The 12256-nt window shown below is 39.2% G+C and overlaps 1 protein-coding gene and 1 pseudogene across 1 annotated transcript; one reads left to right on the top strand and one right to left on the bottom strand.

Moving 5' to 3' along the window:
- Positions 1 to 611: 611 nt before the first annotated feature.
- On the bottom strand, positions 612 to 1532 carry LOC110314950 (annotated as a pseudogene).
- A 1245-nt stretch (positions 1533 to 2777) lies between these two features.
- Positions 2778 to 7616, top strand: LOC110314948 (zinc finger protein 431-like). The gene is made up of 3 exons (XM_029534672.1): positions 2778 to 2958; positions 3158 to 3218; positions 5164 to 7616. The coding sequence occupies exons 1-3, from the start codon at positions 2925 to 2927 to the stop codon at positions 6707 to 6709; spliced, it is 1641 nt and encodes a 546-aa protein (XP_029390532.1). The 5' UTR covers positions 2778 to 2924; the 3' UTR covers positions 6710 to 7616.
- Positions 7617 to 12256: the final 4640 nt, after the last annotated feature.

The following is a 12256-nucleotide window of genomic DNA, read 5'->3' as shown; positions in this document are numbered from 1 at the left end:
TATATAGTAAGGGAATTTGTTGATGACTTACAGTCTCTAGTCCAACTCTCCAACAATGGTTAGCAGTAGTTAGGAAGAAGTCCTTTTCTGCCCCAGCCCTGAGAAATTGAATAAGGGAGAATTAAAACATAATGGGCTGATTTCCTAGACTAGGTATTGAATCTGCTGGTTGTTTATTACAAGTGGCTCATTGGCCCTTGGTCCTGTGAAGCCTCTGTGCCCCAGTGTAGGGGAATTCCTGGGCCAGGAAGTGGGAGTGAGTGAGTTAGTAAGCAGGGAGAGGGGGAGGAAATGTGGATCCATTTCCTGGTTTTTTATCTACTGGTTTGTGGTTAAAATTGATCAGTCAGTTTCTTTCTCATGCTGTCACCATAATAGACTGTTTCCCTAAATGAAATCTGATAGTGTAGAAGCAATTCCCATTCACTCCTACCTTATTTTGCTATTGTAATGTTTTTATAGTTTTAATTTTGTTGTTTTTCATTTTGAAGACAGGGTTTCTCTGTGAAATCCTGGATGTCCTAGAAGTAGTTATGTAGACTAGAATGGACCTAAATTTAGAGATCTACCTATCTGGCTCTTTGGGGCTGGGATTTTTTTTTTTTCTTTAAACATAGGAAGCTGTTTAATTAGGTTAACAATTTAGAAGACCAGTTTGTGAGGATACATCCTGTTTGTCAGGGAAAACTGAGATCGCAGGTAGCCCTGGTGCTGAGGAACAGCTTTAATCTTTGGCAAAATCTGCGAGTCCACAGCTTTCTTATCAGCCTTTCGCTGCTCTGTAATCTCGTATTTGTCCTTCTCCGTGTTGAAGATCTCACCCTCCTGATGCCTGGGCTTGCGCAGCTGCTTTTTCTTGAAGTAAGTGTCAGTCAGGTGTTTGGGGATTTTAACATTGCTGATATCAACTTTTGTAGAGGTGGCAATGACAAACTTTTGATGTGTTCTGCGCAGAGGAACTCTGTTGATGACAAGAGGTCCAGTCACAAGTAGCAAGCTACTGGCCAGCTGCTTCAGGAAAACCTCTCTTTTGCCCCGGTGGCGCCCTGTGAGGATGATCAGGATAGTCCCAGGAGTGATGCTGGAAGCGCGGCCTTCTCACGTGCTGGCTGAAGGGCTTCTTGCCATGGCTCAGCAGCTTTCGATGCACGTCTTCAGTGGGGTAATACCTAAGCATTTTTCAAAGCTTTACCACCCGGGTGCCACCGTTCTTGTCCCCACCAACGGTTTTGGTGACAGTAGCAAGGACCTTCTCATTTTTCTTCTTCTTCCCAACCTTGGTCTTGGCAGCTGAGTATTTCCTTTTGTACAAGGCCTTCCTGGAGTACATAGCAGACCGGGAGTACCTGCCAATTCCTTTCACCAGGACAGGGTTTCAGATGCAATGAGGCTTTGACTTCTTGGGGTTTTTTAACCTTAGGGCGACCCTTTTTGGCTACTGTGGCCCAGGAACCGTGGGCAGCAGCATCACCGCCAGCCTTCTTGGCCGCAGGTTTCTTCTCACTTTTATCAGGCACCTTTTCACCCGCCATCTTGCAAGACGGGAAAGCTGGGGCTGGGATTATATATGGGTCAACATACTTGGCTTTATGGTCTCAGGGGCTGGAATGGATGGTTTGGTTTTTTTTTTTTTTGCACATGACAAGCATATATTGTTGCTTTGTGCTTCACTTATATCTTGAAAAATAAAAATTTCCAGAGAGTATTATTCTAATTCCCTGGGTGGCATTAATACTTCCTCATCCTTCTGATTCATTTAATTTTAAGAATGAGACATTCTTCCTACATGTTGTCTTTGTTTTGAAATGTTTGAATGACTATGAATGCATATGCACCTCTGTGTGCTCAGTCCTCACTATAGTCAAAAGATGGCCTCAGAACTCCTCAACTTGGAGTCATGAATAGTTCTGAGCTTCCATGGTAAGTACTGGCACGTGAATCCTATATCTAAAACCAGCAAGAGATGTTAAGCACTGAGCCATCTCTCCTGCACTATATTGTTTATTTATGAAAACATTTACTTTGCTAATGTTTCCATTTGTTCATTATAACTTTGAACATTGATTGCCTTTAAGTAACATCTTATTAATGTCACAGTTTAAACTGTGGAATTTCAGGATCCTGGAATATGAAGACAAAACTACAGTGACTATTTAATTCTTTGTAGGAAGTTCACTAAAAACCTCTGAGGTTCTTTCTGTCTTTCTTCTTTGGGTTTTTATTTTGTTGTTTTTATTGTTGTTGGGTGCTTTTGTTTTGTTGGGTTTTCTTGTTGCTGTTGTTGTTTGATAGATTTTGCAACAGAGACAGGGTCATAATGAGTAGTGCTGGTTTTCCTGGAACTTGTTTAATCGACCAGATTGCCATACAAGTCATTGAGATACACGTGCCTGTACTTGGTGAGCATTGCGATTAAGGGCATGCGCAAATACACCCAGCTTGCTAATAGTTTATTTTGCAGTTTTTAGTTGTTTATACTGATCTTTCAGTGGTCTTAATGTATTTGCCTCTCTCTCTCTCTCTCTCTCTCTCTCTCTCTCTCTCTCTCTCTCTCTCTGTCTCTCTCCCTCTCTCTGTCTTTTCTCTGTAGGTTAATTGGCATTTCTTTTGCTAGGATATATGCTCTTCAAAGAGTACAGCATTGTCAGGTGAACCTCATCATTTGGTTTTCAGAATTTGGTTTGAAAATAATTTCATGGTTATAACAGAATTTCTCTGTCATGGTCTAAGTGTGGGAATTATCAAGATCAAATGAATATATTGTCAGTGAAGTATTCATTACAGTATTATCACTGTCACACTTTGTGTTGTACATATGTATGGGACTTTAGGATGCATTGACCTTTAAGGATGTGCATGTCCACTTCAGTCGGGAAGAGTGGTCCTTGCTGCATCCATCTCAGAAGAGACTTTACAAAGATGTAATGCTGGAGATCTACAGGAATCTCACTACTATAGGTAAACCTGAATTTTCCTTTCAGTTTTAAAATAAGGTGGGGGAACAGCTGATTTCTTTGTTATTGATGCCCTTGTGTAATCTTGAATGAGAATAATGAAGAATGAGGCAAATAAAAAGGGCATGGGTCTAAGGTTCACTTAATATAGTGGCTTATGGATGGATTTCCAACAATAATTATTTTCTGGTCCTACATTTTAGGCTACAAATGGAAAGACCATAACATTGAAGAACATTGTCAAAATGATAGAAGACATGGAAGGTAATTTTTTTGGGAAACCTTATTCTAATGAGCTTCTGAAGAAAATTTAATGTGTTCTCTCAGTTTTTTAAAATATTTATTTATATATTATATGTAAGTACACTGTAGATGTCTTCAGACACTCCAGAAGAGGGAATCAGATCTCGTTAAGGATGGTTGTGAGCCACCATGTGGTTGCTGGGGTTTGAACTCAGGACCTTTGGAAGAGCAGTAGGGTGCTCTTACCTGCTGAGACATCTCACCAACCTGTGTTCTCTCAGTTTTAAGGAGCAGCACCAGTGTTTTTTTTCACTGCTTTAGGTTAGTTGTTGACGATTAGGTTCTCACAGAACCAAGTACCTCAATTCCAGGCACCTGATAGGTTGTTGCAACACATTCCTCTATCACAGTATTTCCTAACAGATGTAACTGTTTGAATCATATCACCATTAGAGCTACACTGTAGCACTGCCATTCCGTGTACTTTCACACAGCTCAGATGTTGCAAATAGTACACACAAATAATAGGTGATATGTGTATATCCAGAATCTTCTACTGAGCAAATAGTCCATAGTAAAGCTGTTGTTACTCATATAGTTGTCTTAAATCTGATAGTTTAGTGAGAGGGGAAGTTTATGAGTGTTAAGGATGTTGTGCTGGAGAAACCTTAATCCCTACCATATGAGGAACAAAAAGTCAAACTGTGTGAATGTAAGGTGGAAACCCTTTATTTGCTATTCTTGTAATAGGTATATCATATATCATACTGGATACAGGAAATATGAGCAGAGGGATTTTGAAAGAAACAGAGTATCTCTCTTTCCTAGAACTGTTTATTAGATCATATACTGTTACAGTAAATTTCGAATCCAAATAGTCCCCAGGCATGAAAACACAACTCAGTTCATATGAACACGTGCTGTGCGCCTAGATTGGGCAGATCTACTGCTACTCACTCTACCATCTTCTCCATCCATGAGACCCCTTAGAACTTGAGTTTCTCCAAGCCATGTCCTTCTGCTCTGCTTTTCTTCTTCCTCCTCTTCCTCTTCCATTTTCTCCTTCTTCTCTCTTCCCACCTTCCACTCAACCTTCCCTTTAATCTGCCCAATCATCAGTTCTTTTTATTTTACAAATTAAGGTGGGAAGCGGGTTTACAGGAAATCACATGAGGGCTGACTCATTCCATGTTCACAACCACTCATAGGAGAATGAAATTAACATCAAATATAATTAGCCACAGGGCTATCTACAACAATATATGATAGGCCCCTCTTGAGGAGACATTCTGAATGAGTTACATGTTTGTAGTCACTTAGATATTCAGCTTCATTTGGAATACAACCATAAAATTATACTGCAGAAAATCCTATGAGCATTAAGAATATGGAATTTCTGATTGTCCTTCACTTTTCAAATATGATATGACTCACAGTGCAATAAAATTTGTGAACATAATTATAGTGGTAAATCTGTGAATTCATTCAGTTTTCTTCAAGTATCTGAAAAACTTGATGTATAAAATGTCTGGTGTAAACGTGAGTCCGGTAATAAGTGCCCTAAGCATCACAGGTATCTTTAATGATGAAAAACAACCACAAGGAAAGGGAACATCAAGATTGTAAACAATGTGATTAAACATTATTTTCATTTTTTCATTTTATTATTTATTTTATGTATGTGAATTCACTGTCACTTTCTTCAGACATACCATAAGAGAGCATGGAATTTCATTAGAGATGGTTGCGAGCCACCATATGGAAGCTTGGGTTTGAACTGAGGACCTCTGGAAGAGAAGTCAGTTCTCTTAAAAGCTAAGCCATCTCTCTAGGCCCCTGATAAAACCCGAAGATCAGAATCTACCCTACAATTAGACCAAATTGTAAAACTAATTCATACAGTTAGAAAGGATTCATCATTGTAATTAATGTAATAAAATTTTACATGTCCCAATTATCACTGCAGGCAGGAAAGAAGCCCTACTGGAGAGAAACCCTATGAATATACACAATGTGATAAAACCTTCACACATCACAGTCATCTTCAAAAGCTTGAAAGTAACCAAACTGGAGAGAAACACTCTGAAGGCTTTCCACATTTTGAAGCGCTTGCATGTCAGAGTACTGTCCAAATAAATAAAAGTACAGAGGCTGGAGAGCAATCCAACAAATGTAATGAATGTGATAAAGCCTTTTTACAGCTCAAGTATCTTCAAGTACAGGAAAGAACACATTCTGTAAAGAAACCCTATGAATGTAGTCAATGTGGTAAAGCCTTTTTAAAACCCTCCCGTCTTCGAATACATGAAAGAACACATACTAGTGAGAAACCTTATAAATGTAATGAATGTGAAAAAGCCTTTGCAGATCTCAATTATCTTCGAGCACATGAAAGAACACATACTCGAGAGAAACCTTATGAATGTAGTCAGTGTGGTAAAGCCTATTCACACCGAAGTTGTCTCCGAATACATGAAATAACACATACTGGAGAGAAACCTTATATATGTAAACACTGTGATAAAGCCTTTTCATTCCAGAGTTGTCTCCTAGTACATGAAAGGACACATACTGGGGAGAAACCTTACATATGTAATGAATGTGAAAAAGCCTTTGCACATCTCAAGTATCTTAGAGTACATGAAAGAACACATACTGGAGAGAAACCCTATAAATGTAATAAGTGTGGTAAAGCCTATTCACACTGGAATTGTCTCCGAATACATGAAAGAACACATACTGGAGAGAAACCTTACATATGTAAACACTGTGATAAAGCCTATTCATTCCAAAGTTGTCTCCTAGTACATGAAAGAACACATACTGGAGAGAAACCTTACATATGTAATCAATGTGATAAAGCCTTTGCTCATCTCAACTATCTTCGAGCACATAAAAGAACACATACTGGAAAGAGACCTTACATATGTAAATACTGTGATAAAGCCTATTCACTCCAGAGTTGTCTCCAAATACATGAAAGAACACATACTGGTGAGAAACCTTACAAATGTAATGAATGTGAAAAAGCCTTTGCACATCTCAAGTATCTTCGAGAACATGAAAGAAGACATATTGGAGAGAAACCCTATGAATGTAATCAGTGTGGTAAAGCCTTTTTACAACCTTGTCTTCTTCGAATACATGAAAGAACACACACTGGAGAGAAACCCTACAAATGTAATAAATGTGATAAAGCCTTTGCACGGCTCCAGTATCTTCGAGAACATGAAAGAACACATACTGGTGAGAAACCTTACAAATGTAATAAATGTGAAAAAGCCTTTTCACGGCTCAAATATCTTCGAGTACATGAAAGAAAACATACTGGAGAGAAACCCTATGAATGTGATCAATGTGGTAAAGCCTTTTTACAACCCAGCTGTCTTCGAGTACATGAAAGAACACACACTGGAGAGAAACCTTACAAATGTGATCAATGTGGTAAGGTCTTTACACAAAGCGGTCATCTTCAAACCCATAAAGTAATGCATACTGGAGGGAGACTCTAAATATGTAATCAGCAGGATAAAGCCTATTCACACCAGAGTCATCTTCCAATACATGAAAACACATACTGGAGAGAAACCTTTTAAATGTAATCAGTGTAGTAGATCATTTTTTTTCTCACAGTCACCATAAAGCTGATGAAAGAATTCATACTGGATAGAAACCCTACAAATGTAATGAATGTGATAAAGCATTTCCACAGCACAGGTTTCTTTGAATACATGAAAGAACACATACTGGAGAGAAACCTTATAAATGTAATCCGCGTGATAAAGCCTTTGCACAGGCAATAATCTCAAAGTACATAAAAGGATGCATACTGGAGAGAAACCCTATGAATGTAATCAATGTAGTAAAGCCTTTGCATATGACTATTCTTTTAGGATTCATCAAAGACCAGATACTGAAGACAAACATTACAAATGCAATCAATGTGGTAAAGCTTTTGCAGAAAGCAGTCATCTTCAAATCCATATCTTACTACACACTGGAGAGACTCTACAAATGTAATCAGTGTGATAAAACCTCTTCACAACATAGTGGTTTCTGAATACATTAAAGGAAACATTCTGTAGAGAAACCTTAGAAATGTAATCAATGTGATGAAGCCTATTCACAACACAATGGTCTTACCTACACTATCACATACTGGAGAGAAACCCTATGAATGTAAGGGATCTGGTGAAGACTTTGCACATTACAGTATGCTCCAATAATATAAAAACAATCATACTGAAGAAGCTCTATGAATGTAACCGTAGGGTTAAGCATTTGAAAATCACAGTAGTCTCTAGAAACATAAAAGGAGTCATCTAGGAAAGAAACCCTATAAAGGAGGCTGGAGAAATGGCTCAACAGCTAAGAGCACTGACTGCTCTTCCAAAAGTCCTGATTTCACATCCTAGCAAGCACATGGTGGCTCACAACCATCCATAATGAGATCTGATGCCCTCTTCTGGTGTGTCTGAAGACAACTCCAGAGCCAGAGCAAGCGTGCCAATTGGAGCAAGCAGAGCTACTGAATTCAAAATTCCCAGCAACCACATGATGGCTCACAACCATCAGTACAGCTACAGTGTACTCATATACATAAAATAAATCTTTAAAAAAAAGAAATCCTATAAAGTTCTTTAACATGGTAAGATCTTTGCACCTATCTGTAGTCTTCATCATCATGGAAGTATTCATACAATAGAGAAACCATATGAACAAAAGAAATGTGGTAAAGCTTTTGCTCATCACAGTTTTCTCTTATTATAGAAAACAGGAAATATTAGAGAATGATCCTACAAGTATGATAGACGTGATGAAGCCATTTCAGAGCACAGTTATCTCTGACTAAATTAAAGGAAAGATAATGACAAATACTATGAATGTAATGTAGTAAACCCATTATATAACATGTTCAACTTTGAATACAGAAAAATACATACTAGACAGGAACCGTATGAATGTAAGCAATGTAGTAAACACATGAAACCATTCATACTGGAGAGAAACACTATTGAAGGTATTAAATATGGTGAAGTCTTTGTCACAGTAGTCTGTAGATATACACACAAAAATCCTAATGCTGAAGAGTATCCCTCCAAATATAGTTGGTGTGATAAACCATTTTTACAACAGTTATTTTTGAATACATCAAAGAACACATACTGAAAATCTGTAATTGTAAGCAATATTGTAGTGCCTTTTCTTTTTTTTCAAAGATTTATTTATTTATTATATGTAAGTACACTGTAGCTGTCTTCAGACACTCCAGAAGAGGGCATCAGATCTTGTTACAGATGGTTATGAGCCACCATGTGGTTGCTGGGATTTGAACTCCAGACCTTCGGAAGAGCAGTCGGGTGCTCTTACCCACTGAGCCATCTCACCAGCCCCCGTGCCTTTTCATATTAAGGTGAATTTCAAATATGTAAAAGAATATGGAAAACCCCTCCAAATGAAGTCCGTGTGATGAAGCCATTTTACATCATGGTCATCTTAAAAACATACAAAGAGTCATTCTTTGTGAAGGTGGTATGGCACAAAACACCATTCTTGCTTGAAAAACTTCTATTTATATTGGTCATATAAGAACTCATTCTGATCTACCTGGACCTTTAGCTATAGGCAATGATTGTATTGACCAAGATTTGATAAGAGAAGCTTTAGTTTCAGATCCTATTTTTTTGGCTAAATGTGGTCAAAATATAATTAATCTTTCTAGTCATACCTTAAGGCTCCTACATAAGATCGCTAAGGAGGAAGCCAGAATGATTTTAAAGCAATGTCTTGACTGTCTTACATTGTCTCAAGTTCATCATTTAAGGGTTAATCCATGAGGCTTTATGTTCAATCATACTTGGCAAATAAATATAACTCATTATTCAGAATTTGGAAAATTGAAATAGATACATGTTTGTAGTGACACTTGTTCAGGACTCATTTTTGCTTCTCTACATACAGGAGAAGCTTCTAGAAATGTAACTGATATTGCTTACAGGCTTTTACTGCTATGGGATTGCNTAAAATCAAGACAGATAATGGCCCTGCTTATACTGGAAGCAACTTTATCCAATTTTTGTAAGGAATTTGGAATTGAACATAAAACTGGTATTCCTTTTAATCCATGGGACTCTGAAAAATTAGCTTTTGAATACAAAAAAGGGGGAATCATGTCCCTGAACACCACAAAAATTTTAAAATTTCAATGCCAAGGAACTCTCGGAGTGTGGGGAAGAGGGCAGGTTTGTGTTTTTTCTGCAGGATGCTGAATGAGCATGCTAGCTGCCAGAGTGGTTAATGAGACGTGCTGATGCTGGGACAAAGAACGATGCTGATCGTGAGTTTGTAGAGTGTCCTGACGATGATAGAAACGTTGTATTGGGCCTTCGTCCCTGATCCTCCCTTACTCCATCCAACAGTATGAGAAGGCCTAGAAGTTGTGGTAATGACAACCAACAGTAAGATGATGGATATTCCTGCAAAAAAAAAAAAAAGAAGGAAAAGAAAAATTTCACCATCAATAGAGAAACTAAAGCCTCCATATACGTTTGTGGGAGGCACAGCTACAGGCACTTCTGCCCTAGTTTTGCAAGGATAGAATTAAAACATACATAAAGAATTGCTGTGTCTTCCCGTGAGTCTAGTTCCTCAGTTGACCTTGCTAACTCCTGCTGAATATTTGAGCTGGAATAGCCCCCCCAGATATTAGAATCAAGCAAGCTGTTTTCCTCCCTGTAGTGGCCAGTGTCTCCTTGGTAACCTCTATTGTACCTGCCCATTTGGTTGGAGGAACTTTAACCCATTCTCTTCTTACCACCACCAAATTATCTCAACAATTTGCGTTGGCAGCGGAAGTCTCCATTGAGTCATTAGCTGCTTCTTTTTTTTTTTTTTTTTTAAAGATTTTTTTATTTAGTATTTGTAAGTACACTGTAGCTGTCTTCAGACACACCAGAAGTGGGTGTCAGATGTTGTTACAGATGGTTGTGAGCCACCATGTGGTTGCTGGGATTTGAACTCAGGACCTTCTGAAGAGTAGTCAGTGCTCTTAACCACTGAGCCATCTCTCCAGCCCCCGAGTCATTACCTTCTTTACAGAGACAATTAACTTCCCTTGCCCAAGTTGCCTTACAGAATCAAAGAGCACTTGATTTGCTGACTGCTGAGAAAGTGGCACCTGTCTCTTTCTGCAAGAAGAATGTTGCTTTTATGCAAATGAACCGGGTATATTGGAAAACACGAATCCAACAGTTACATGAACTTAAGTTGGAGCTCCAGAGAAAACAGTTTTCAGTCATTGCTGATAATTGGTGGAAGTCTTCTATGTACACCTTCTTGATGCCAATCCTTGGACTTTTAATAAGCATTTTATTATTAGTAACTTTGGTGCCTTTTATTTTTAATAGAATTACTGGTTTTATAAAACAGCAGATTGATACCTTGGCATCGAGACCTTTGCAAATTTACTATCATAGACTTGATTTGGCTGATAGAGGCCTTGCTGAACCTGAGGTTGATAATTCTCCTTCAGGAGCTGCATAGGATTCAGACCTGTGCATACTGGTTCTTGATAAAATGAATCCAGTATGGGCACCAGTGTAGGTTGTGAGGCGAAGCACCGCAGGGGAAGGCCTAACATAGACCATCTCTGAATTCTCCGAGACAAACCTGGTTTGCAAGGAGGTTGGTATCTGTTTTCAACCTTATCCTAAGGATCTTTCTAAGGCTCTTCCTCCCCTCCCCAAAAGATATCAAGAGCCATGACTGTGGGTCATGACGGTACCCACGGAAAGAATCAGGTCAATGCCCCACCCCCACCCCTTTAACGCCCACTCATCCAAGGATGAAATGACTGTTGACCACCCCAGTTAAGTGGGACCTTATTGAAAAATAATTAAAAGGGAGGAGATGCCGGGAGACATGGCTTCAGCATGGCCTTGTGGATATTTTCTAGCTTACATAAACAATCTTGAGAGAACATTCATGGTCATAACAGTAAGAATGTTTATGGGAAAAGAGGACACAGTGACCATTCGTTCCAGGAGCTGAAGATTGCCACCTGACCTTCAGAGAGCCCCCAGGATCTTCCCCCCCTCCCTTGGAGCCTCATCTTACTTGTGCTTATATTGAAATCCTGAATAAAGTTTTTGGAGTTTGATCAGTGTGATTGACTTGCTCTCATCCTTCATGTCTCTTGCCCTCCCCCCACCCTCTGTCCTGCCCTGGGTCCCCACTGATTGTCCCTGCAGGTCAGGGAAATGGGTCCAAGGCATTTGATGCAATCTTCTGGAATTCTAGGGCATCAGAGATGTGAATGGTACGTGTGTGTTTGTTTGTGTGTGTGTGTGTGTGTGTGTGTGTGTGTGACTGTAAATTGTAAAGTTTTTCTTTATACGTTATTTTCTTAATTAAAATGAATTTAATTAAGGTATTTAAATTTTTGTCACCATATAATGAATGCATGACAAGTACCAGTGGAGAGCAGAATGTGGCTTCAGATTCTCCATGACAGAACCTACCAATAGTTCTCGAGCTATTTTGTAGGTGCTAGGATTCGATATATGACACTGTGGATGACCAGTCAGTTCTCTTAGGGGCCGAGTCATCCATTTAGCCCCATGAACATGTTATAGCGGTAAGTTGTGAATGGCTGATCCTAAGTTCATCTTTACCTCAGCCCTATTGACCCATATGAAGTAAGATGCATAGCATCAGAAACTTAGACTTGATGCTGAAAGTTTGCCAAATCTCCACTAAATGAGGACTGAAAGAGAAGTCACCCTAGGGGTGGCGGGGAATCAGGTATTTACAGAGAGCCCTGGAGTGTGTATGAACTGTTATGGAGGGAGCTTTAACTGTGGAAGCCTGAGAACCAAAACCAAAAGGCCAAATAGCAGTGCTTGTGGAGAACCAGAGGACAAGCTAGCTCCTGTTCTACTTTCTGTATCCACTCAGCTGTTTTGAGTCAGCCCCCTTCCAGGTCTTCCATTCTTCTTGGAAACTCTTAAGTAGCTGTCAGTGACAGAACCCCACAGTCTACCAGTTGGCAGTACCCACTT

Source organism: Mus pahari, unplaced genomic scaffold (genome assembly GCF_900095145.1).
Source record: "Mus pahari unplaced genomic scaffold, PAHARI_EIJ_v1.1 scaffold_7384_1, whole genome shotgun sequence".
Lineage (NCBI taxonomy): Eukaryota > Metazoa > Chordata > Mammalia > Rodentia > Muridae > Mus > Mus pahari.
The sequence above is the reverse complement of the archived record's forward strand: the minus strand, read 5'-3'. Positions and strand labels throughout refer to the sequence as shown.

What these genes read in the sequence shown, in the direction of transcription:
- LOC110314948 (XM_029534672.1), top strand. Translation starts at nt 2,925, where the DNA reads ATGCTGGAGATCTACAGGAATCTCACTACTATAG. An exon ending in CAGGAATCTCACTACTATAG is followed by an intron (nt 2,959 to 3,157) that starts GTAAACCTGAAT and finishes CCTACATTTTAG; the next exon opens with GCTACAAATGGAAAGACCAT. An exon ending in AATGATAGAAGACATGGAAG is followed by an intron (nt 3,219 to 5,163) that starts GTAATTTTTTTG and finishes TTATCACTGCAG; the next exon opens with GCAGGAAAGAAGCCCTACTG.